This window comes from Capra hircus, assembly GCF_001704415.2.
Source record: "Capra hircus breed San Clemente chromosome X unlocalized genomic scaffold, ASM170441v1, whole genome shotgun sequence".
NCBI classification, from domain to species: Eukaryota; Metazoa; Chordata; class Mammalia; order Artiodactyla; family Bovidae; genus Capra; species Capra hircus.
In genome coordinates, this window is record NW_017189516.1 from 34,085,785 (window position 1) to 34,113,317 (window position 27,533).

At 42.9% G+C, this 27,533-nt stretch overlaps 1 protein-coding gene and 1 pseudogene across 1 annotated transcript; one reads left to right on the forward strand and one right to left on the reverse strand.

The window, feature by feature from the left end:
• The first annotated feature begins 14,322 nt into the window (after positions 1 to 14,322).
• LOC102187308 (melanoma-associated antigen B16-like) lies at positions 14,323 to 15,426 on the forward strand. Its single transcript, XM_018043691.1, has 2 exons — positions 14,323 to 14,629; positions 14,714 to 15,426. Exons 1-2 carry the CDS (start codon positions 14,323 to 14,325, stop codon positions 15,424 to 15,426), a joined length of 1,020 nt encoding a protein of 339 aa, XP_017899180.1.
• A 7,029-nt stretch (positions 15,427 to 22,455) lies between these two features.
• LOC102187579 lies at positions 22,456 to 23,583 on the reverse strand (annotated as a pseudogene).
• Positions 23,584 to 27,533: the final 3,950 nt, after the last annotated feature.

Consider the following 27,533-nt stretch of genomic DNA (forward strand, 5'->3'; position numbering starts at 1 on the left):
GACCCTGGGCCAGACTATCACTTCTTTACATCAGGTCTAAGGGGATGATGGTGTAGCCATTGGTTACTAAAGGGAGCAGCTGCAGGCCCTACGAGGAGCCAGGGTGTGGACACTTCTTCCATAATTGGGAACCAAGCATGCCAGGACTAAGAAAGACCAACAGATTAGTCAATACTAGATATCCCATTGTAGGGGTTGTGGCTGACACACCCCTTCACTTTTTTTTTTCCTGGTGTTCCGGGGAAGCAAGTGCCTTGGTTTGAAGTGGCAACTTCACAGCAAGGTAAGGGACCAAAACCTAGTTAATAGTTAAAATGATGATCTTGAATGTGTCCTAAGACCCACTCCAGAGCACAGGGAGCCTGAATGCCAGCCCCTTCTGTCAGTCCAGTATACCTCAGACAGGGATAAAAGGCTTCATCCCAAAACTCCCTGTGACTTCCACCCTAGGTATATTAGCTTCTAGGATTTCCACAACAAGTACCACAACTTTGGGGGCTACAATAGCCATAAATTTATTCAATCACAGTTCTGGAGGCCAGAGGTTTGAAATCAAGTTGTTAGCAGTGTTGGTTCCTTCTGGAAGCTCTGCTGCTGCTAAGTCGCTTCAGTCGTGTCCAACTCTGTGTGACCCCATAGAAGACAGCCCACCAGGCTCCCCTGTCCCTGGGATTCTCCAAGCAAGAACACTGAATTGGGTTGCCATTTCCTTCTCCAATGCATGAAACTGAAAAGTGAAAGTGAAGTCGCTAAGTCGTGTCTGACTCTTAGCAACCCCATGGACTGCAGCTTACCAGGCCCCTCCATCCATGGGATTTTCCAGACAAGAGTACTGGAAGCTCCGAGGCAGAACTTATTCTATGCTTTTCTCCTGGCTTCTGGTGGTTTGCCAGCAATCTTTGCCTGCCTCTGACATCAGATGGCCTTTTTCCCCTCTGTGTCTCTTCTGTGTCTCTATATCCAAATCTCTTTCTCTTTTCTGTTAGAAAGATACCAGTCATTACATTTAAGGCTCACCCTATTCCAGGATGACCTCACCTTAATTTGATAACATTTGCAAGGATCCTGTTTCCAGTTATGGTCACATTTCACAGCTGGTGGAGAAAAAGACTTGAACACGTCTTTTGGGGGCACACAATTCAGTCCACTATACCAGAGGTCTTAGGGGGCAGGAGGAAGAACAGCCCTGTGAGTACCTAGAATAGTGCCCTCAAGGAAACCTGCAAAGATTGTCTTTATTACAACTAAGGAAGTATCTCCCTGTTGAAGATGAGCACACTCTCTATCTTCTTCCTGGTGGACTGGTATTACCTGTTCTCCTGCCCACAATTCTGCCTCATGTCCCTGGCCAGTGTCACCATACCTTGGGAGCAGAGGAGTAAGAAGTTCCAAAGTCAGACACCTCCCCTCCTATTTGGGGGGATATTTTCCAGGGGCCCCCTGCTTCTGGCATTCTTAGGAACTTCAGAGAGCCACACCCACTACCATTGTTTCTGCAAGTGCTTCAGCATGAGATCAGATGAAGGTGCCAGGAGCCAAGATGAGAAAAGGATAAGCACCTCTCATTTAAGAGCTGACCCAGAGACCTTCTAATGAGGAAGCATAGTACAGTTGACAGTACAGTTCCTGCTGCACAAGTATAAAATAAGAGACCCACTACAAAAGCAGATGTTTTAAAGATTGTCCACAAAAAGCACAAGCACTACTCCCCTGAAATCTTCGCGAGCACTTCAAGCTGATTTTTGGCATGAATGTAGAAAAACCAATCCCAGAAGTTATTCCTATGCCTTTGTCAGCAAGTTGGACATAACCCACAAAGGGAGTTTGACTAGTGGCAGGGAAATGCAAAGACTGGACTCTTGGTGCCTCTCCCGGGTTCGGTCTCCATGGATGGCAGTTATGCCACTGAGGAGGAGATCTTAGGATTCCTGAATAGTGTAAGGGAATATGTTGGGGGGAGGCATTTAATTTGGGGGGAGCCCAAGAAACTCCCCACCAGAGATTTGATGCAGGGAAAATACCTGGAATAGGAGGAGATGACCAGCAGTGATCTTCTACGCTGTGATCTTTGGGGTCCAAGAGCCTGGTTGAAACCTGCAAGATGAAAATCCTGGAAGTTTTGGCCAAGGTCAACATTGCTGTCCCAGTGCCTTCCAGTCCTGGTATGAAGAGGCTAGGAGAGATGAGAAAGAAAGAGCTTGAGCAAGAGTTTCAGCCAGGACTGGCACTACTGCCATTGTCAGTTCAAATTCCAAGGCTATGTCAGTAGCTTTTCCTGCCTCTGGTGAAGTCTGAGGCAGATTCTTCATGTTGTAGATGAAGAATGAATCGTCTTAGTAATGGAGGGCCAAAGTGGGGCTATAGGTGTTTCTGCGTTCCTCTTTTGTGCGGAGAACTTTGTGATTTACCTTTTTTCTTTCTTTCTTTTTTTTAAATATTGTCTTTTTTAACAGAAAGTTTATTTAGCATCAGAATCCAAGTTTATGAATGACATGGATCACAGGTTTGTTGCTGTTTATCAGGCTTAATAGTCTTGGTATTTTCTTGGAAATAATGAAAAAAAAATCAGATAGTGAAATAAATAGGATCACAAAACAGAAGGGAAATAAAATAATTATTGTTTTTTTTTATATTTTAGTATTTCTTTTAGTAAAAGTAAAGACACAGATGTGCTTAGCTTATTCAAGAATATAGGAGAAATAAAACCATAGTTAATTAACCTTTAAGTCATAAGCCCTTTCATCCTTCAGACATTATTAGGCATCTGTTCTTTAAAAGCCTCCTTATTAGTACAAGGAATGCTAAAATAAAGATGGTCCAACCCTTGCCCATGGAACTTTAGAGTCTAGGAACAGCTTTCACATGATGAAGATGGTGAAACACTGCACGAATCAAATAGAACAAACAAAAGGAAGGAGTTAAGCAGGATGAGCTGTAGATGAGAACAGTCAAATATAAATCTCAGAAAGGAAGAATGTTTGAGGTTTTGAACCTGTTTCTTCAGTGGGAGGTATTTTTTAAGTTAAGTTGGATAGTGGGCTAGATGAGGCTGTCAGTGTTGTGAGCAGAAGCCAGACACTCATATGTATCTTAGAGTTAAGAGACTAAGCCTGAAATGAAAAACGGTTCATAACAGTTATTTTGATATTTTAGGTAAGCCAGAGAGAACTTCTACCTGTGACAGTAACAGAAGGTGTCCTGTACTTTGTCCCAGTGCAGTTGAATCTAGTACAAAAGCTAGATGTTTTATGTATATTGTGTACAGAGAGTTTCTGTGGGAAAAAGTCTATGACTTGATTGAGGTATGAAGTGAAAAAGATGCTAAGCCTGCAGTCTTTTTCTTTGGGCTGAGAACTAGAGCCTCAGTTCAGTTCAGTTCAGTTCAGTCGCTCAGTCGTGTCCAACTCTTTGCAACCCCATGAATCGCAGCACGCCAGGCCTCCCTGTCCATCACCAACTCCTGGAGTTCACTCAGACTCACGTCCATCGAGTCCGTGATGCCGTCAAGCCAATTCATCCTCGGTCGTCCCCTTCTCCTCCTGCCCTCAATCCCTCCCAACATCAGAGTCTTTTCCAATGAGTCAACTCTTCGCATGAGGTGGCCAAAGTACTGGAGCTTCAGCTTTAGCATCATTCCTTCCAAAGAAATCCCAGGGTTGATCTCCTTCAGAATGGACTGGTTGGATCTCCTTGCAGTCCAAGGGACTCTCAAGAGTCTGCTCCAACACCACAGTTCAAAAGCATCAATTCTTCGGCGATCAGCCTTCTTCACAGTCCAACTCTCACATCCATACATGACCACAGGAAAAACCATAGCCTTGACTAGACGGACCTTAGTCGGCAAAGTAATGACTCTGCTTTTGAATATGCTATTTAGGTTGGTCATAACTTTTCTTCCAAGGAGTAAGTGTCTTTTAATTTCATGGCTGCAGTCAACATCTGCAGTGATTTTGGAGACCCAAAAAATAGAGTCTGACACTGTTTCCCCTGTTTCCCCATCTATTTCCCATGAAGTGATGGAACCAGATGCCATGATCTTCATTTTCTGAATGTTGAGCTTTAAGCCAACGTTTTCACTCTCCTCTTTCACTTTCATCAAGAGGCTTTTTAGTTCCTCTTCACTTTCTGCCATAAGGGTGGTATCATCTGCATATCTGAGGTTATTGATATTTCTCCTGGCAATCTTGATTCCAGCTTGTGTTTCTTCCAGTCCAGCTTTTCTCCATGATGTACTCTGCATATAAGTTAAATAAGCAGGGTGACAATATACAGCCTTGACGTACTCCTTTTCCTATTTGGAACCAGTCTGTTGTTCCATGTCCAGTTCTCACTGTTGCTTCCTGACCTGCATACAGATTTCTCAAGAGGCAGGTCAGGTGGTCTGGTATTCCCATCTCTTTCAGAATTTTCCACAGTTTATTGTGATCCACACAGTCAAAGGCATTGGCATAGTCAATAAAGCAGAAATAGATGTTTTTCTGGAACTTTCTTGCTTTTACCATGATCCAGCGGATGTTGGCCATTTGATCTCTGGTTCCTCTGCCTTTTCTAAAACCAGCTTGAATGTCAGAAAGTTCATGGTTCACGTATTGCTGAAGCCTGGCTTGGAGAATTTTGAGCATTACTTTACTAGCATGTGAGATGAGTGCAATTGTGTGGTAGTTTGAGCATTCTTTGGCATTGCCTTTCTTTGGGATTGGAATGAAAACTGACCTTTTCCAGTCCTGTGGCCACTGCTGAGTTTTCCAAATTTGCTGGCATATTGAGTACAGCACTTCCACAGCATCATCTTTCAGGATTTGAAACAGCTCAACTGGAATTCCATCACCTCCACTAGCTTTGTTCGTAGTGATGCTTTCTAAGGCCCACTTGACTTCACATTCCAAGATGTCTGTCTCTAGATTAGTGATCACATCATCATGATTATCTGGGTCGTGAAGATCTTTTTTGTACAGTTCTTCTGTGTATTCTTGCCACCTCTTCTTAATATCTCCTGCTTCTGTCAGGTCCATACCATTTCTGTCCTTTATTTAGCCCATCTTTGCATGAAATGTTCCCTTGGTATCTCTTAATTTTCTTGAAGAGATCTCTAGTCTTTCCCATTGTGTTGTTGTCCTTTATTTCTTTGCATTGATTGCTGAGGAAGGCTTTCTTATCTCTCCTTGCTATTCTTTGGAACTCTGCATTCAGATGCTTATATCTTTTCTTTTCTCCTTTGCTTTTCGCCTCTCTCCTTTTCATAGCTATTTGTAAGGCCTCCCCAGACAGCCATTTTGCTTTTTTGCATTTCTTCTCCATGGGGATGATCTTGACCCAAAAAAGATGTCCTTTTCATTATAGGGGACTGGAATGCAAAAGTAGGAAGTCAAGAAACACCTTGAGTAACAGGCAAATTTGGCCTTGGAATGCAGAATGAAGCAGGGCAAAGACTAATAGAGTTTTGCCAAGAAAATGCACTGGTCATAGCAAACACCCTCTTCCAACAACACAAGAGAAGACTCTACACATGGACATCAGCAGATGGTCAACACCAAAATCAGATTGATTATATTCTTTGCAGCCAAAGATGGAGAAGCTCTATACAGTCAACAAAAACAAGACCAGGAGCTGACTGTGGCTCAGATCATGAACTCCTTATTACCAAATTCAGACTCAAATTTAAGAAAGTAGGGAAAACCACTAGACCATTCAGGTATGACCTAAATCAAATCCCTTATGATTATACAGTGGAAGTGAGAAATAGATTTAAGGGCCTATATCTGATAGAGTGCCTGACGAACTATGGACTGAGGTTCATGACATTGTACAGAACTAGAGCCTACTCCATTAAAAAGGGCATTTGAGTTGTTATCTTTTGTAAGTCTACAAATGGCTAGATTTCTGCTTGTGGTGGAATGAATGAAAATAGGTGTGGTTTGGATGGAATGGCAGCTGGGAGGAGTAGAAGAAGGTGGCCCTTCACACAGGTTTTAGGAGCTGTGAATTGTATCCAAATGGAGAAGACTCTTCAGCACTCAAATAATATTTTACTGAATGAAAGTCCATGTGCCTAACACACAGTGAGGCCAAATAACACCAAAAGGCTGGAGTCTGGAGCAGAGAAAGGCTTATTGCAGGGCCTTGCAAGGAAATGGGTGGTGGTGGCCCATGCCTTAAAAATCCAGAACTCATGGTCTGTCAGATCACACAATCTTCCTGTAAACTCCAACAGCACAAATGTTGTTTTCTGGTCAGGTCATGGTCAGGTTATCCTGTATATTTCAAGCTATAGGCAATATTCTTTTAAAGAAGGTATAGAGCCAGCATGACTAAGCACAGGCACCAGAGCACAAAGGTTACAGTAAGGTAAAGGAACACATCTAATATGGAATGAGATTTGTTCTTCCCTACTACATTATGTCTTCAAGTGGGGGAAGTTGATGACGTTTTACTTGCAAATCAGCATTTTGGTTGATTTACTATTCCATGTCCTATAGCACTTCATGTGCTTAGAAATGCATTCACAAACTGTTAATTGTCTCAGATATGCCAGGCACTATGATATATCCTTTATATATATTACCTATATTCTAGCAGTTCTAGAATACAGGGCTTATCAAACCCATTTAACAGATGAACAGCCTGAGGCTCATAGAGTTTAGTAATATGCACATGTTGACAGGGCTAGAATATAAGAGAGCTGGGACTAGAAAGGTGATCTGAATTCTTCTAGAACCAACTGTTCTGCTGTCATTTCTTCATAAAAATAATGCTTTCTCCCCACTTCTCTGCGAAGGATTTTTTTTTTTTTAAATAAATCAAGCAACATATACAAGTGGTCTGTTTGGAGACACTCTATTTGGTTACTTTGGTCTATTTGCCTATGCCTGTGCTTATTCCATAAACTCTAAAATATTAAAAAGTTAAGTTTCTAATCCACTTGGAATTGGAATTTGTGTTAATCCATTTGGAAATGAAATCTGTGTTGTGTGAGGGACAGTTTTAGTCACATTTTGTATTTAATGTGGATATCAAACTATTGTGTTGTAATTTTTTATTAAAACACTGTTCTTTTCCCCCACTTCTCAATAGTAGCTAACTTTCAATAAACCAGGATATGTACAATTAGAGTCTGTTTTGGAACATGCCTATATCTATACCACAAACTCTCATTACTGTGATGTTTTCACAATTCTTAATATCATATCTTTCTTTTTCAAGAGTATATTGGCTATTCATAGACTTTTGCAAGTCAATTTAAATTTTAGAATTACCTTGTCAAGGTTCACACACATATACACATACATAAACGTTCACACACAAATTATGTGGCTTCATTGAGAAAGAGACATTATAGTTACTAGTAGATTAAATTTGGGGAAGATGAACATGTTTATGCTTACCTGTGGCTCAGATGGGAAAGAACCTGCCTGCAATGCAGGAGACCTGGCTTTGATCCCTGGGTTGGGAAAATCCCCTGGAGAGGGGAATGGCTACCTATTCTAGTATTCTTGCCTGGAGAATTTCATGGACAGAGGAGCCTGGTGGGTTACAGTCTATGGGGTCACAAAGAGTTGGACACAACTGAGTGACTAACACTAAATAACATGCTTATAATACTGAATCTTCCCTAGAAATGCATATAATATTTCTCCATTTAGTTAGGATGTAAGCAATTTCAAGAAATATCTGTATAATTTTTCTTTGGAGTTCTTATACTTTTTATTATATTTATTTTTAGGAATGAGGTATTTATCATTATAGTTTAAAAGTTATTTTTATTTGAATTCACCTTAATACTGTTTGTTGCTACAGAAAAAGTTGCATTTTTATATATTTATCTTACACCTAGCAATTTTGTTTAAAACCATTTAATTATTACTTTAACAGTTTTTCATCAGTATATTTACCTTCTACATGCTCTATTGATGTTTAATTATATTAGCATTGTTTTTGTTTTCTGATGCTTATCTCTTTGGTAGCTCTGTTTCACATTACTTTCATATAAGTATCTTTGTTAAAGAGTAGACTGGTGGCTCAGACGGTTAAGCGTCTGTCTACAATCCGAGAGACCTGGGTTCGATCCCTGGGTCAGGAAGATCCCCTGGAGAAGGAAATGGCAATCCCCTCCAGTACTATTGCCTGAAAAATCCCATGGACAGAGGAGCCTAGTAGGCTATAGTCCATGGGGTCACAGAGAGTCGGATATGACTGAGCGACTTCACTTCACTTCACCCACGCTTATATTCTTGGGCTTCCCTTGTGGCTCAGCTGGTAAAGAATCCGCCTGCAATCTGGGAGACCTGGGTTCGATCCCTGGGTTGGGAAGATCCCCTGGAGAAAGGAACAGCTACCTACTCCAGTATCCTGGTCTGGAAAATTTCATGGACTGTATAGTCCATGGGGTCGCAAACAGTCCGACACCACTGAGTGACTTTCACTTTCAGAATAAAAATGATAGACATTTTTGCCTACTCAATATTAAAAGAGTTCAAGGTTCCCACAGCCTGGCAAAAGCCTCTGTAAAAACTTCGAGCAAGACCAGCAGCCACGTCCTCTGAAACTGAGCGCATGCGCACAACGCTCACCCAGCTTGCTGGGTGACCCCGGAGGCTATAGGCTGAGGTCACCGGATGTTATGCGCCCTGATTTTCCGTTATAACCGCAAGGCTGTGAGAGCTTGGATCGGAAGCGCGAAGTCAGCACGAAGTCTCTGCGAAGTCCCCGCAAAGTCCCACAGAGGAGCCGCAGGTGCCGTTAACTGTCAGGTGAGCCTCTAAATAAGTACCAAGGGGACCCCCTTCCCCAGAAAGGAGGGCGCCCACCTAATGAGAACACCTTCCGAACCCTGGTAAGGTTCCTACGCAGGCAGGTTCAGGGCTGACCTATCACGCGCTTCCTGTTTGGCCTATCACGCGCTTCCTGTTTGGCCGTCTGAGGTGGTGTCTTTTGTGTGTGAGGTTCAAGAGTCCCCAATCTACGGGTCCAAAAGCAAACGCCCCTCAGTGAGTCTAGAGGTGACCCGCCCCCCACAGAACAGCAGTGACTCAATGATTATCAGCAGGGCAATCGGCCTGGGGAGTCTCTAACCCCTTACCCTGCCCTATCCCCACCCCAACACCCCACACCCACCCCGACACCCCACCCCCACCCCTACACCCCCGACACTCCACCCGCCCTACCCCAACCCCAACACCCCACCTGCCCTACCCTCACCCCGACACCCCACCTGCCCTACCCCCACCCCCACACCCCACCCGCCCTACCCCAACCCCGGATACCCCACCCGCCCTACCCCACCCCGGACGCCCCACCCGCCCTACTCTCACCCTGACACCCCCCCACCCCCGACACCCCACCCACCCTACCCCCACCCTGGACACCCCACCCTCCCTACCCCCACCTCGGACACCCCACCCTCCCTACCCCCACCCCGGACACCCCACCCGCCCTACTCTCACCCTGACCCCCCCCCACCCCAGACACCCCACCCGCCCTACCCCCACCCCAGACACCTCACCAGCCCTACTCTCACCCTGACACCCCCCCACCCCCGACACCTCACCCGCCCTACTCTCACCCTGACACACCCCCACCCCAGACACCCCACCCGCCCTACCCCACCCCTGACACCCCACCCGCCCTACCCCACCCCCGACACCCCACCCGCCCTACTCACCCTGACACACCCCCACCCCAGACACCCCACCCGCCCTACCCCCATCCTGATACCCCACCCGCCCTACCCCACCCCCAACACCCCACCCGCCCTACCCCACCCCCAACACCCCACCCGCCCTACCCCCACCCCCACACCCCACCCGCCCTACTCCCACCCCCGACCCCCCACCCACACACCTCATTCATACCACCCTACCCCCACGTGCCCACCACGATCCCCAACACCCCACCCGCCAATACCACCCCACCCTCACTCCTCACCAGGCGGGAGAAAAGTGCTGCTGCTTTGCTCAGCCCTTGGAGTCTGAGGGAGTGGAAGCCTTAGTCTAGGATGGACGATGTCATGGCACCACAGGAAGGCATCTCAGGCCACTGCAGGAATCCCGATGAGGACCCCAAATAAATTCTTAGGAATCCTCTGACCCAAGGAGGGAGGGTGTACACAGCATCTACCCTTCTTGTCAGCTCTCCATGTCCTGTCATGAGGTTTTTCTCACTTGCATTTCTGGGGTCTCACACAGATGGGACCTTATTTGAACTTGGGGAACTTAGGCAGCAGATGGCACTGGACACATTACCTGCCTGGATTCAGTTTGAGGAATGTATGGGAGGATTGTGGGACTAACCAAGTAATGGCAGAGGGGGCTCCACAGCCCTGAGAGATCCAGGCAGTGAAACAGGCAGAGGCCATCCCTCCTTTCCTTCTCTGAGTCTCAGGAATGTAAAGATTTATTCTGAATTTATTGTTGCTCTTCAGTCTCTAAGTTGTGTCTGATTCTGTGTGACACCATGGACTGCAGCATGCTAGGCTTCCCGGTCCTTTTACTATCTCCTACAGATTGCTCAAACTCATGTCCCTTGGGTCAGTGATGCTGTCCAACCATTTTGTCTCCTGTAGCCCCATTCTCCCCTTGCCCTCAATCTTTCCCAGCATCAGGGTCTTTTCTAAGGAGTCTGCTCTTCCCATCAGGTGATCAAAGTATTGCACTTCAGCTTCAGCATCAGTCCTTCCAATGAATATTCAGGGTTGACTTTTTTTTAGGATTGACTGGCTTGATCACCTTGCAGTCCAAGGGACTCTCAAGAGTCATCTCCAGCACTGCACTTCAAAAGCATCAATTCTTTAGCTCTCAGCCTTCTTTGTGGTCCATCTTTCACATCTGTACATGAATACTGGAAAAAGCGTAACTCTGACTATATGGACCTTTGTCAGCAAACTGATGTCTCTGCTTTTTAATATGCCATCTAGGTTTGTTACAGCTTTCCTTCCAAGGAGCAAGCATCTTTTAATTTCATGGCTACAGTCACTGTCCACAGTGATCTTGGAGCACACGTATAATCAAAGCTATGGTTTTTCCAGTAGTCATGTAGAGATATGAGAGTTGTACCATAAAGAAGGCTGAGTGCTAAAGAATTGATGCTTTAGAACTGTGGTGCTGGGGAAGACTCTTGAGAGTCCTTTGGACTGCAAGGAGATCAAACCAGCCAGTCCTAAAGGAAATCAACCCTGAATATTCATTGGAAGGACTGATGCTGAAGCTGAAGTGCAATACTTTGACCACCTGATGTGAAGAGCCATCTCCTTGGGAAAGACCCTGATGCTGGGAAGGATTGAGGGCAGGGGGAGCAAGGGGTATGCAGAGGATGAGATGGTTGGATGGCATCACTGACTCAAGGGATATGAGTTTGAGCAAACTACGAGAGATAGTGAAGAAGAGGGTAGCCTGGCACGCTGCAGTTCATGGGGTTGCAAAGAGTTGGACACAACTGAGTGCAGCAACAATTCCAGAACAGCCCATTAACATCAAGCTCGTCTATTCCCCTGTGGCTAAGCATGTGAGATCTCTAGAAAGGTTGACCATGTATCAGATAACTTCATTTCTTCATTTTTAGTTGTAGGAATTTGTGAGCCTTGGTCTAAAAAAGTGAAGTTGGTTATCAGAAGGAGGATTCCCAAGTGCTTAAAGTATACACAGTAAGAGCCCAGAGTTATCAGTGAGGAAGCATTCACTCCCAGATACATGTGATCCCACAGTCTCCACAGATATTGTCACCCTAGGAGGTTGTGGAGAGGGATATCCAGAGGAAATATTTCCTTGCTTCCTCTTTGGAAGTCATGAAAGAATGGGCATCAGGTCAGAAGAGAAGAGGAGTCTTATACAATGCCAGGAGCAATGTGGGAATTGAATGAGGGCTAGTGGGGCACACCATTCCAGTGCAGGTGTGATCTCCATGAACTTCACTCTGCCTCTGCATTTAGCCCTTGTAAGCCTGAGGAAAGAGTGGTCAGAATTTCTACATTCTACTTTAGTCTTCAAAGGGCTCAGGGAAGTGATTTGTGTTTATCTGAGTGGGGTCCTTGGGATTACCAAGGACAGAGTAGAAGGGGTTCCAGAAATTTAAGACACAGAATTAGGACGGAGAGCCTAAGTTACCCTAGGATGGGGTGGAGGGCGGGTGGCAACAAGGATACACTCTTAACCATCAGTCCAGGGAAGCAGACAGGATGATATGCTGCTCCTCTTCCTTCTTGGGCTTTCAGTGAGGAGAGTGTTGGGATATACAGGGCTTAGCACATGAAGTGAGCCAAAGGCCTGTTCCAAAGCCTGTTAAGACCAAGGTAAGGTCCCTAAACGAGGTTTGAGGGGCCTGCCAACCTCAGAACAGAGGGGTCCAGATTATCTTACCCATACTCTCAACACTGGTAAGCCTGCTATGGTGATTGGGTAAGATTCCCCATCCTTTCTTTCTCAGTTGTCTCAGTGAATAGATCTCGCATTTTTGGGAGGGTGGGCAGGGATGGCCTTTGGTATCAGAAGGTGATGACTAAGGCCCTACTAGTTGCCAAAGTAAAGCCCCCTGAGAAAGGACTGAGAGAATTTCCTGTCCCAGAAGATAGGAGCGAAACATAAGTCATTTTAGGTCTGCTGTCAGCTTTGCGAGGCCCCATGCAGAGCTATCAGACTGAAACATCGCCACATTTACTGCTTGGTGAATTCAGGGTTATGAAGATTGGTTTGTGAACATAATGTGGGATCCCACTACTTGTTATAAGTCAAGGAAAGTATCCTAATTGAGGCTTACGGGGATATCAACTGTAGAACCTTATGATCTCAACAAAGCTGTATTGGTCTCATGTTTGGGAACTCTGCATGTCGGATCCTCTTAATACTTCCTCAGAGGTTGCAGGGGCATGACTCTCTAGCGTGAGAAACAACTTCTGGTCATCAGAGGGAAGGATTCTCATACACTGTCAAGATTCAAAGTAAAGATTTTTTTTGAGCAAAAGCTGACTATCTACTCGAACATAGATGGGACACTCTCATATACCTGTCGTGACTCTATAGTCATTCCTTGGGATGTCCTAGACAAGGCTAGCTGGAAGTCTCATCAGCTCACTTCTAGGGAGATGGCAGTCATGGTCTGAAGGAGGTGGCACAAATCAGGAGGCAGTACAACAGTCTGTGTGGAGACACAGAGACAGACACAATGGAATCCAGCCCAGAACATAGGGTTGTTAAAGAGCCCCAGAACTTTACCAGCTTAGGGAACCTGGTCAAAGATCTCATGACAACTTCTTTCCTTTCTTCCTTCTTGGATGTTACAGACAGCTGATGTCCTTGGTCTACGTCCTATATCATATTAGGTCAGCAAAGGAAGGGGGCCAGGGTCTGTCACAGTAGGGATGAAGAATAAGGTCTGAGGAGTCAATTCACCCAAGAAAAGAGGGAGCTCCACGTTGTCTAGTTCTTTTTATTGGCCTAAAGAAGACCTAGTAGAGGTAGTTAGAAAGTGTACTTCCTCAGTTCATCCTGGGCTGACTCTGAAAGATAGGGAACTCTTGTATGCAGACAGATTGGCACCAGTTTGCAGAGTGATCAAGTCTGAGGCCCTGTCAGTAGTCACAGCAAAGACACTGAATACTGAGAGAACACTGACCCCAGTAGAAGAGGGATAACAAAGAGTTCAGCCCTGCACTGTTGTCAGTGTTGAGTCTATGGGCAAAGATGGCGAGTGGCTGTGTCCTCTAATTATCCCAGTTAGATCTCAGTAGGTCAGGGCTTTGTTCTAAGTGGCAGTGTTATGGCAGCAAGCAGAGATCCTCAGACTTATGTAGATTCAAAGTAACATAACCAAGTGAAACTAGGGGGACCACAATACCAACAGAGATAGCATCTACAATTTTAACTTCGTTGTCATCCCTGGGAAATCACAGGTAGAGATTCTGGAGAAGGTACCTCAGTACATCCTCCTCAGTCATTTTAGGGGATGTGACATTACTTGGTCTTAGGAGAATAGCCTCATATTTAAGCATGGGAGAAGAGATCCTGGCACGGGCCAAGGTAATGAAACTGAGTGAGGACTGATGGAACCACCCTTTTCAGAAGGGTAATGGTGCTACAGAGACACAATACACCTGCCTATGTGATCCCTGAGAATTTTTAGCCTGGGTTGACTGCCTGGTCCCTGAGGAACTTTAAGATTTCTCCTTCATGAGGGACACAGCAGCCAGGAGACCTGTGAGACTCTACAGCACTGTTAGCAAAAGTCCATTGAAGGCAACTTTTATCTGAGCCAGCACAGTTGAGTATACCAGCTGAGGCCACTCATATCTGCCTTCTTTCCCTTAGGTGGTGATTTCCCATTGCCCACTGCTGCCAAATGCCGCCCATAAGAACCAAACTGTCTAAGCGTTTTAAGAGTTCACGACGTGCACAGTATCAATCCCGTCGAGCCTCCACTCAGTCCCAGGACCTGGAGATTGCACAGCTCTCCAGAGCTCTGGAGGAGACCCATCTCTTCTTGTGTCCTCAAATGCCTGGAAATTTGAAGGCAGCTCCTGGTGGTGATAAACCCAGTTCTCCTCAGGGTCCTCAGAGTTTCTCTGCATCTTCCATTGGCATTACAGCCTCTGCATCCAGCAAATCAAGTGAGGTCTCCATGAATCAAAGTGAGGAGAATAGTCCAGGCACCTCAGAGGCTGTGCCAGGCACTTCAGAGGCTGTGCCAGGCACCTCAGAGGCTGTGCCAGGTACCTCAGAGGCTGTGCCAGGCACCTCAGAGGCTGTGCCAGATTTCATGAATGTGCCTGTGCATTCCGTAGATAGTAAAGTAGCTGTGTTGGTGAATTTCCTGCTGCTCAAGTATCGAATGAAAGAGCCAGTAACAAAAGCAGATATGCTCCAGGTTATCAACGATTGCGAAGTCCACTTCCCTGAGATCCTCCTGAGAGCTTCTGAGCGCGTAGAGATGCTCTTTGGCCTTGATCTGAAGGAAGTGGATCCCACCAACCACTGCTATGGCATTTTCATTAAATCAGGCCTCACCTATGATGGCATGATGCACGGTGAAGCAGGTGTGCCTAAGACTGGCATCCTGATACTTATCCTGGGTGTGATCTTCATGAAGGGCAACCATGCCACTGAAGAAGAAGTTTGGGAAGTTCTGAATGTGACCGGGCTATATTCTGGGAAGAAGCACTTCATCTTTGGGGAGCCCAAGCAGCTCATCACCGAAGATTTCGTGAGGGAAGGATACCTAGAGTTCCGGCAGGTGGCCAGCGCTGATCCTGCACAGTCTGAGTTCCTGTGGGGCCCCAAAGCTCATGCCGAAACCACCAAGATGAAAGTCCTGGAGTTCATCGCCAAGGTTCACGGGACTGACCCAAGTTCTTTCCCATCTCAGTATGAGGAGGCTTTGCAAGATGAAAAAGAGAAAGCTCAGGCCAGAATTTCAGCCAAGTGTCTCTACCACTCCAAGTTCTAATGTCAAGACTAGCAGCTTCTTCCTCAACTAGGGGAGTCAGGGATAGTTCTTCATGCATTGTTCAAAGAGGCAGTTAGTGTTCGTAGAATTTAGATTTGAGGTGGGGCTGAAAGGAGTACAGTATATATGACCGTGTGTCCCTATTTTGTATGTGTAACTTCAAAATTTATTCTTTTTTGATATATGCATTATTCAAATGATTCTTTTAGTATAGGTTTAATTGCTTTCAAAACTTTGAGTGATTATTAATGATGCATTTCATGTTGTAGTAAGATTTAATTGTAAGAGCTCTGTTTTAGAAATTGTGAATCCATCCATTTTATTTTGTCATCTGAAATAAGATAACATGATACTGTTGTAGGCGTGTGTGTATATGTGCTAAGTCACTTCATTTGTGTCTGACTTGTTTGCGACCCTATGGGCTGTAGCCCACTAGGCTCCTTTGTCCGTGGGAATTTCCAGATATGATTACTGGAATGGGTTGCTGTGCCCTCCTTCAGGGGATCTTCCAGACCAGAGATCAAGCACAAGTCTCCTGCATCTCCTGCATTTCAGGAAGATTCTTTATCCGCTGAGCCACCAGAGAAGCCCACTGCTATAGACATTTCCTTGCAAATGTGAAAGAAATCGACTTTAAGATAGATGAACTCCAAAGAAAAAAAGTTACTAAAATTTTAGTTCTCTTATCTTTTCAATGCTTATTTTATAAAATTAAATAAGTACAATGAATTTGCCTCATTCTTTCAAGAATGTGTATGAAATGTTCTTGTTTAGTTGCTAACTTATGTCTGACCCTTTTGCAACCCTATGAATAGTAACCCACCAGGCTAACTCTCCTGTGGAATTTCCCAGGCAAGAATACTGGAGTGGGTTGCCGTTTCTTTCTCCAGGGAATCTTCCTGACCCAGGGATTGAACCTATTTCTCCTGTGTTAAAGATGGATTTTTTTTATTGCTGAACTACTGGGGAAGCCCAGTTACCAGTGTGTGTGTGGCGGGGGGGCGGGGGGGCGCAATTAGGCATGGAGAATTAGGAGACACAAAGTGTTGGCTGTAAGATAGGATCAAGAATGCATTGTACAACATAGGGAATATAGCCAATACTTTGTAATAACTGAAAATGGAAAGTAACCTTTAAAATTGTATAGAGTTTTTTTAATTGAAATACAATCTTCCTAAAACTTTTAAAAATAATAGAGTATAATTCTAAAAAATATACAAATACAAAATAAATAATATTGAAGGACAGGGGGAAAAAAAAACTTTTAAGTCCTTCTGTGGTAATTAATTTTACATGAAACTGAATGGTGGGTCAGATGAGGCTGATGGCGTCATGAGCAGAAACAAAACCCTCAGATGATGTTTCAAGTGTTAAAATGACAATGTCAAGAGATGTAAAGTGCTGTTAGCTGTTACTTTTTGATCTCAGGTAAACGAGAGAGAAATTCTCACGTGGAGCAGGAACGGAACGTGACCTGCATTCTTGTCCCAGTGCATCTGAACTCATGCACAAACTTAAGATTTTTGTTGTTGTTATTTGTTTCTTTTGTATATGTCACCTCTAAGGAGTTTCTGAGAAATATAGAAGATACTCCCTTGAGATTAGACACAGAAGCCACAGGGCTAACAGTTGGCCATCACCTAAGAGAGCCAGCGCTCACTCCATTCAAATGAGAATTTAATCAAGCTGTCTTCAGTGTAATTTGGCAAGGGATTTGAGAGCTAAAGTTTTGGTCAGGTTGAAATTAATGTTAAAGTAGGGGAAGGGTTGCATGGGAGGTATAGAGGAGAAAAAAAAATAATTTTCCCTGTCCCCTTTTAAGTTCTTGGCTGAAACGTCTTTGTAATAAAAGGAGAGATTAATAGAGGAAAAACAAATAAATTTTGTATATATGGGAGCACCACAAAAAATGAGACTCAAAGAAGTGACTCGAGCAGGAAGCTTTTAGACAAATTTGTGAAGTATTGACATGACAAAGCATTTGGACTAAGTGTAGTAAATGGCCAAGTAGTAATAATGTTTTTTTATACAGTCTTTTTGGCTCTCAGTTCTCTGTCTCTACTGATACAGATGTCTTCTACCCTCTTGGTACAGGGAGAGTACATTTCATATTGGAGATTTATCTCCTGCTTTCAGGGGGACAAAGGAAGGCCAACTATTTCTCAATTACCTTCAATTCAAAATAACCAATATACCAAAGTGGAATTTTGAGGGTGAAATATGGTAGTGCCCCCTTATCCTGGTGTTTTTTAAAATTTTATTTATTTGTGCAAGATCTTAGTTGTGGCATGATGGATCTTTTGATTGTGGCATACGGGATCTTTAATTGCAACATGCCCAATTTAACTGCAGCATGCACAATTTAATTTTCTGACCAGGAATTGGATGCAGATCCTCTGTCTGCCCTGGGATCGTGGAGTCTTATCCACTGGACCACCAGGGTAGGCCTCTGGTGCTTTTTAATATTTCACTTAAACACAGTCAACTGTGGTCCTAAATATTAAAACATAAATTAAAAGTTTCAGAAATACATGATGCACAAAAATTTAAATTGCTTGCAGTTGTGAGTATTGTGATTAAATCTCATTCTGTCCTGCTCCATCCCTCCTGGGACAGGATTCGCAGCATATTACTTCTGTTAGTCACTTAGCAGACTCCTAGACTCTGTTATCACATTGACTACTGAAGTTTCACAGTGCTCGTGTTCAAATAACCCTTATTTTACTTAGTAGCCCAAAGTATAAGATTAGTGATGCTGGCTGGTTTGTGCCTGGTTTGTGAGTTGAACTTTATTATGGGCATGAATGGGAAAAAACATATATATATATGGTTTCAGTCATCCACTGTAGGTAACACACAGAGAAGGAAGGACTAATATATTATGAAGCCCTACAAATGGTGACTGGGAGAGAAGGAAGAGGTTCATCCTTGACACAAATTCTAGGAAATTTCAATTACATCTACATGGGAAGACAGTCCCACTGTCTGATTTGGTCTGATTTGACATACTATATCCCATAGCACTTTATGTTTTCTGAGAAAGCCTATACCTAGACAATGCACACTCATATACACACATGCACAAAGACAGGTGGGGGGTTAGGATTTGCAGACAACTTGGTCACAGCAATAACTCTCATTCATCACAGCCCTGTAATATGCCAGGCACTGTGCCATGTGTTTTGTATACTTCATACACATTACAAAAGTCTTATAAAACCAAATTCACATACGAAGATTCTCAGGCTCAAAGAGCCTGTGATTTTTTCTGATTTCATATGTCTAGTCTGTGACAGAGCTGCCACTAGACCTCTTATCTGAATTCATCCAGAGCCGACTCTACTCCACTCTCCCCAGCCTGAGGCAGACCTTCTGCCTCTTACCTCTCTTCTCACTACCCCTTAGTGCCTCTCAGGATAAAGAAAGAAGAATGTAGTAGCTAGGAACTTAAAGCAAATTTAAAGAATAAAGATTGAAACAAGAAACACAATTTGAGGATTGTCTGTGAGCTTCATCTACCTAAGGTCTTCTATCCCAGCCCCTCAGAGGGTTCCTTGAGAGCCCATTCTGCCCAGAGGCTAGCATTTTATCAGCTCCTGTTCTCTCTGCAATACAGTGTCCATCCCCTGAGTCTTCTCCAGTGCACTTTGTGGTCCAAACTGAAACCTGACCTGCTGGCCAGTTTTTCAGTCCTCCTCTGTAAGCTATACCTGTTTCCAGTGGAACAAACGGCAGAATTCACCAGAACAAATGAAATATACTTACACTGACTGCTCTGTTCTCTACTCATTGTATCACCGATACCATTGCCAGGTCAGTATTTCTCTTTGTTTTAGAATACATCTATAATTTGATTACAAAACCATTCTTTTGGCATTACTTGGTTACAGTGAGAGCAAGATGCTGTGAGTGTGGCGGAGCAGCTCTAGTGTACCAAGTGCATTCCCTGCTTTCTGAACTGGAAGGTAAGTTACTTACATCCTTTCAGTCCAGTTCAGTTCAGTCACTCAGTCATGTCCGACTCTTTGCGACCCTATGAATCACAGCACAACAGGCCTCCCTGTCCATCACCAACTCCCGGAGTTCACGCAAACTCATATCCATCGAGTCGGTGATGCCATCCAGCCATCTCATCCTCTGTTGTCCCCTTCTTATCCTGGCCCCAATCCTTCCCAGCATCAAGGTCTTTTCCAATGAGTCAACTGTTCGCATGAGGTGGCCAAAATATTGGAGATTCAGCTTCAGCATCAGTCCCTCCAATGAACACCCAGAACTGATCTCCTTTAGGATGGACTGGTTGGATCTCCTTGAAGTCTAAGGGACTCCCAAGAGTCTTCTCCAACAGCACAATTCAAAAGCATCAATTCTTCAACACTCAGCTTTCTTCACAGTCCAACTCTCACATCCATACATGACCACAGGAAAAACCATAGCCTTGACTAGATGGACCTTTGTTGGCAAAGTAATGTCTCTGCTTTTCAATATGCTATCTAGGTTGGTCATAACTTTCCTTCCAAGGAGTGAGTGTCTTTTAATATCATGGCTGCAGTCACCATCTGCAGTGATTTTGGAGCCCCCCAAAATAAAGTCTGACACTGTTTCCACTGTTTCCCCATCTATCTGCCATAAAGCAATGGGACCAGATGCCACGATCTTAGTTTTCTGAATGTTGAGCTTTAAGCCAACTTTTTCACTGTGCTCTTTCACTTTCATCAAGAGGCTTTTAAGTTCCTCTTTACTTTCTGCCATAAGGGTGGTGTCATCTACATATCTGAGGTTATTGATATTTCTCCTGGCAATCTTGATTCCAGCTTGTGTTTCTTCCAGCCCAGCGTTTCTCTTGATGTACTCTTCATAGAAGTTCAATAAGCAGGGTGACAATATGCAGCCTTGACATACTCCTTTTCCTATTTGGAACCAGTCTGTTGTTCCATGTCCAGGTCTCACTGTTGCTTCCTGACCTGCATATAGGTTTCTCAAGAGGCAGGTCAGGTGGTCTGGTATTCCCATCTCTTTCAGAATTTTCCACAGTTTATTGTGGTCCACACAGGCAAAGGCTTTGGCATAGTCAGTAAAGCAGAAATAGATGTTTTCTGGAACTCTCTTGCTTTTTCCATGATCCAGCAGATGTTGGCAATTTGATCTCTGGTTGCTCTGCCTTTTCTAAAACCAGCTTGAACATCTGGAAATTCACAGTTCACATATTGCTGAAGCCTGGCTTGCAGAATTTTGAGCATTACTTTACTAGCATGTGAGATGAGTGCAATTGTGTGGTAGTTTGAGCATTCTTTGGCATTGCCTTTCTTTGGGATTGGAATGAAAACTGACCGTTTCCAGTCCTGTGGCCACTGCTGAGTTTTCCACATTTGCTGACATATTGAGTGCAGCACTTTCACAGCATCATCTTTTAGGATTTGAAATAGCTCGACTGGATATTCCATCACCTCCACTAGCTTAGTTCATAGTGATGCTTTCTAAGGCCCACTTGACTTCACATTCCAGGATGTCTGGCTCTAGGTGAGTGATCACACCATCGTGATTCTCTGGGTCATGAAGATCTTTTTTATACAGTTGTTCTGTGTATTCTTGCCATGTCTTCTTAATATCTTCTGCTTCTGTGAGGTCCATACCATTTCTGTCCTTTATTGAGTCCATCTTTGCATGAAATGTTCCCTTGGTATCTCTAATTTTCTTGAAGAAATCTCTAGTCTTTCCCATTCTGTTGTTTTCCTCTATTTCTTTGCATTGATTGCTGAGGAAGGCTTTCTTATCTCTCCTTGCTATTCTTTGGAACTCTGCATTCAGATGCTTTTATCTTTCCTTTTCTCCTTTGCTTTTAACTTCTCTTCTTTTCACAGCTATTTGTAAGGCCTCCCCAGACAGCCATTTTGCTTTTTTGCATTTCTTTTCCATGGGGATTGTTTTGATCCCTGTCTCCTGTACAATGCCACGAACCTCCGTCTGTAGTTCATCAGGCACTCTGTCTATCAGATCTAGGCCCTTAAATCTATTTCTCACTTCCAGTGTATAATCATAAGGGATTTGATTTAGGTCATACCTGAATGGTCTAGTGGTTTTCACTACTTTCTTCAATTTCAGTCTGAATTTGGCAATAAGGATCTCATGATCTGAGCCACAGTCAACTCCTGGTCTTGTTTTTGCTAACTGTATAGAGCTTCTCCGTCTTTGGCTGCAAAGAATATAATTAATATTATATTGTTTATAATATTTTTATATTGATTATATATTATAATTATATTGATTATAATATATATTTTGACTGCACCAAAATAATCAATTTCAGTGTTGACCATCTGGTGATGTCCATGTGTAGAGTCTTCTCTTTGTGTTGTTGGAAGAGGGTGTTTGCTATGACCAGTGTGTTCTCTTGGCAAAACTCTGTTAGTTTTTGCCCTGTTTCATTCCATACTCCAAGGCCAAATTTGCCTGTTACTCCAGGTTTTTCTTGACTTCCTACTTTTGCATTCCTGTCCCCTGTAATGAAAATGACATCTTTTTTGGGGTGTTAGTTCTTAAAGTCTTGTAGGTCTTCATAGAACCATTCAACCTCAGCCTCTTCAGCATTACTGGTTGGGGCATAGTCTTGGATTACCATGGTATTGAATGGTTTGCCTTGGAAACGAACAGGGATCATTCTGTCGTTTTGGGGATTGCTTATATCCTTTACATACCTGCAAACATTAACACTGCACATCCTGACACACAAACCATTTAGGGAGGAGTTAATGCTAAGCCGTTAGAGTGAATGTTGATAAGACTACAAAAGTTCCCTTATGGGACTTTCTGCTTCCTCTTCCTCCCCCAAAATCTCTGCTTAAAAAAAAAAAATGAAGTTACTTGGAACTAGTCTGAATAGCAGCAGCACCCAAGGAGCACACACTTAGTTCATGTTAAAAAGCAGTACCTGTGTGCTGTATGTTTTACACCACAGGCAAAAGAAATGATCACTCTAGTTTTTAACTCCTTCATTAGAGCCTCTTAAAAAATAAAAGCATCCCATCAAGTTCGTCAAGATGGTGTTATTGCTTGTACATTTGTAGGTGGGTCACTTTCTGTGCTGTGTTTGCTTTGAATGGATCTTCCAATGTATTTCCAATATTCCTTTCTTACAGTGTCCTTTTCTTTAGCTAGGATTTCACATAACTCTAATGCTTTATTAAGAATGTCCTCCTTGTTGTCACATTGGTTTTCTAGCATGTCTTCATAGATATCCACAAGAAAGGCAATTAGGTAGGGGGAGATGTGACTTGGTTGTAAGTCAAGTAGTTGATTTAACAGATTGGGATATTTGGAAAGATCACAATCCTGCAAAATCCTTTTCAATTAATTCCACGGACTTTCATTATGTGGGACTAGTTTGATCATTTCCAAAGTATACTGGACTTCTCTCTCCAATATAGCATGATCATTGTAGCCCGTGGTGTTAAAAATTACAAAATATCTTTGATTCCAGACAGAGTTATTTCTCATGTGCTCTTTGAGAAGTTGGTCTACATAGGGCAGCTCATTATCCCAAAGTTTAAATTCCTGAATAACCCACTGTCTGGTGTTGCCAGGCGTGGTAATTCTTTTCATCCTAGTAAGAATATCAGCAATAAATTCAAGCTCCTGTGATGCGTCTCTCGGCCATTCCACCAGCACTCACCTACGATGCCAAACTTGACAGTTTTGGGGCTGCTTCTCAATTATTGCCGAGATGTAGTTCATTTCCTCATGTAGATCCTTCTGGAATGACTTTAAGAGAACTCTCCAGAAATGCCACACTGTGTAGTTGGCTGAATTTAACTCAGTAGCATCTCTGGTTAATTTAAAAGCCCATATTCCTTCTCTCATCGCGCTTCAGAACAGCGTGGAAATAATCATAGACGTCCTGAAATTTCTCACTATAAATGATATGGGCCACTGGATTAGGGCCATCATTCTGCAGCACTGGATCTATATCAGCCCATTCTGCCCTGCCCCTATACAGGACATAGGTGGGTGAGTCCAGGCTCAGAAACCCATTGTCCATAGTGGACGCTGCTGCCTCTTCCTGCAGCGGCTGGGAGGCAGAGGATGCGGCTGGGGCCGCGGCAGCTCCAGCTGACCCGGCTCCCCGCCCTGCGCGGCCTCCCTGACCCGGTGGGCAGACGCCATCTTTGCTCTGCCCCGAGCGGAATCCAGGTCAGTTTTGATGGATTAACTTTCTCTTAATAATATATTCTTCCTTCTCCCCAGTCCTGGTAATATTTGATTTAATGCCAGATGTTGTGAAATTGCAATTTTACCTAATTTATACTTTCCTGTAAGAAGTAAAACTTTTAAAAATTTATTTTCTATTGATGTATGGTGTACTATTTGTTTCAGGTTAACTATATACTGATTCAACCTTTACATGCATTATAAAATGATCACCGCAGTAAGTCTAGTAACTCTCTCGTCCCATAAAAAGTTACTGTAATAGTGTGGACCAAATTCCTTATGCTGTATAATACATCACCAGGGCTTACTTATTTTATAACTGGGAGTTTGTATCTCTTAATTCTCTTCACTTATGTTGCCTAACACCCCGCCACCTCCACTTTGGCAGCCACCCTTTTGTTCTCTGTGTTTATGAGTCTATTTTTATTTTATTTTATTTTTTTTAGGTTACACATATAAGTGGAATCCTGTATTTGTCTTTCTCTCTCTCACAATTTCACTTAGCATAATACTCTTTAGATCCATCCATGTTGTCCGTAATGGCAAGATTTCATTTTTTAATGGTTGAATAATATTCTCTTGTGTATGCCACGTCATTTTTATCCCTTTATCAATTAATGAGTGCTTAGGTTGCTCCCATATCTTGGCTATTGTAGATAATGCTGCAGTAAACATTGATGTGACTGTATGTTTTAGAATTACTGGTTGTGTTTTCTTCGAGTAGATAACCAGAAGTGAAATTGTTGAATGATACAATAGTTCTATTTTCAATTTTGGGGGAAATCTTCATACTTTTTCCCATAGTGGTTGTACCAATTTACAATTCCAACAAATGTCTGAAGTTTTCCTTTCTTTCACATACTCAGCAAGATTTGTTGTTTGTTGTCTTTTTGATGATAGCCATTCTGACAGATGGGAGGTGGTTTCTTATTGTGGTTTTTAGTTGCATTTCTCTGATGAATAGCAATATTGAGCATCTTTTCATGTGCCTGTTAGCAATCTGCATGTCTTCTTTGGAAAAATGTCTATTTGGGTCCACTGCCCATCTTTTACTTGGATGTTGAGTTGCGTGAGTTCTTTCTTGGATAATAACTCCTTATCAGATATATTATTTGCAAATATCTTCTACCATTTAGTAGGTTGCCTTTTCATTTTGTTGATGGTTTCCTTCTCTATGCAGATGCTTTTTAGTTTAATAGAGGAAACAAATAGAATGAGAAAGACTAGAGATCTCTTATATGGGGTGGGAGGTGGGAGGGGGATACAGGATTGGGAACTCATGTACACCCATGGCTGATTCAGTCAATGTATGGCAAAACCAATACAGTATTGTAAAGCAAAATAAAGTAAAAATAAAAATTAAAAAAAAGAAAATTAGAGATACCAAGGGAACATTTCATGTAAAGATGGACACAATAAAGGACAAAAAAGGTATGGACCTAACAGAAGCAGAAGATATTGAGAAGAGGTAGCAAGACTACACAGAAGAACTATACAAAAAAGATCTTCATGACCCAGATAACCAAGATGGTGTGATCACTCACATAGAGCAAGAAATCCTGGAATGCTAAGGCAAGTGGGCCTTAGGAAGCATCACTATGAACAAAGCTAGTGGAGGTGATGGAATTGCAGGTGAACTATTTCAAATCCTAAAAGATGATGCTGTGAAATTGGTTCATTCAATATGCCAGCAAATTTGGAAAACTTGGCAGTGGCCACAGGACTGGAAAAGGTCAGTTTTCACTGGCAAAGAAAGGCAATGCCAAAGAATGTTCAAAATACTACAGAATTAAACTCATCTCACACGCTAACAAAGTAATGCTCAAAATTCTTCAAGCCCTTCTTCAACAGTACATGAACCGTGAACTTCCAGATGTTCAAGCTGGATTTAGAAAAGGCAGAGCAACCAGAGATCAAATTGCTAGCATTCACTGGATCATCAAAAAAGCAAGAGAGTTCCAGAAAAACATCTACTTCTGCTTTATTGATTATGCCAAAGCCTTTGACTGTGTGGATCACAGCAAACTATGGAAAATTCTGAAAGAGATGGGAATACCAGACCACCTGACCTGCCTCCTGAGAAATCCATATGCAGATCAAGAAGCAATAGTTAGAAATGGATATGGAACAACAGACTGGTTCCAAATCAGGAAAGGAGTACGTCAAAGCTGTATATTGTCACCCTGCTTATTTAACTTATATGCAGAGTACATCATGTGAAATGCCAAGTTGGATGAAGCACAAGCTGGACTCATGATTGCTGGGAGAAATATGAATAACCTCAGATATGCAGATGACACCACCCTTATGGCAGAAAGCGAAAAAGAACTAAAGAGCCTCTTGATGAAAGTGAAAGAGGAGAGTGAAAAAGATGGCTTAAAACTCAATATTCAGAAAACGAAGATCATGGCATCTGGTCCCATCACTTCCTGGCAAATAGATGAAGAAATAATGGAAACTGAGAGACTATATTTTTGGAGCTCCAAAATCACTGCAGATGGTGATTGCAGCCATGAAATTAAAAGATGCTTACTCCTTGAATGAAAAGCTATGACCAACCTAGACAGCATATTGAAAAGCAGAGACATTATTTTGCCAACAAAGATCCATCTAGTCAAAGCTATGGTTTTTCCAGTAGTCATATATGGATATGAGAGTTTTACTATTAAGAAAGCTGAGCACTGAATAATTGATGCTTTTGAAATGTGGTGTTGGAGAAGACTCTTGAGAGTCCCTTGGACTGCAAGGAGATCCAGCCAGTCCATCTAAAGGAAATCAATCCTGAATATTCATTGGAAGAACTGATGTTGAAGCTGAAACTCCAATGCTTTGGCCACCTGATGCGAAAAGCTGACTTATTTGAAACGACCCTGATGCTTGGAGAGATGGAGGGCAGGAAGAGAAGGGGATGACAGAGGATGAGATGGTTGGATGGCATCAACAACTCAATGGACATGAGTTTGAGTAAACTCTGGGAGTTGGTGATGGACAGGAAAGCCTGCTGCAGTCCATGGGGTTGCAAAGAATCAGACATGATTGAGCAACTGGACTGAGTCCCATTTGTTTTGTTTTTTTTTTCTTTTTTTTCCCCCTTGATTTAAGAGACAGGTCCTAAAAATATTGGTAAGACTGATGTTAAATAATATACTGTTTCCTTCTAGGAGTTTTATGGTTTCAGGTCTTATGTTTAAGTTTTTGGTCCATTTTTTGCTTTTGTATATGGTATGAGAAAGTGATCTAGTTTCATCCTTTTGCATGTAGCTATTCATTTTTTCCAACAGCATTCATTGAAGATGCTGTCTTTTCTCCATTGTATACTCTTTCTTCCTTTGTCATAGATTAAAAGTGCAGGTTTATTGCTGGGCTCTATTTTGTTGTAGTGAACTGTGTATCTTGTTTTTTTGCAATGCTATTCTATTTAGATTACTGTAGCTTTGTAGTATAGTTTGAAATAGGGCAGCATGATATTCCAGCATTGTCCTTATTTTTGAAGATGATTTTAACTATTCAGTGAAGTATACATTTACTTTAAATTTCAATGCATCAGTGTACTCAAGATTTGTTTTATAATGCTATGAAGCTACTTAGAAACAAAATAATCTTTTCTTTTTATTTTATTTATTTTAGTTACACAGGCTTTCTCTAGTTGCAGTAAGTGGGGACTATTCTTTGTTATGGTGTACAGCTTTCATTGTGGTGGCTTCTCTTGTTGCACAGCACAGGTTCTAGGCTCACGGGCTTCAGGAGTTGCAGCATGTGGCCTCAGTCATTGTGTCCCACAAGCTTAGTTGCTCTGTGGCATGTGGAATCTTCCTAGACCAGGGATTGAACCTATGTCCTCTGCATTGGCAGGCTGATTCTTACCTTCTATACCACCAAGGAAGTCCCCTTTCTGTTCTTGCTTT

Bases quoted from the DNA above. Each gene is read 5' to 3' on its own strand.
- LOC102187308 (XM_018043691.1), top strand. From the start codon at position 14,323: ATGCCGCCCATAAGAACCAAACTGTCTAAGCGTTTTAAGAGTTCACGA. The intron at 14,630-14,713 runs GCACCTCAGAGG...AGGCTGTGCCAG, and splicing joins AAGTGAGGAGAATAGTCCAG to GCACCTCAGAGGCTGTGCCA.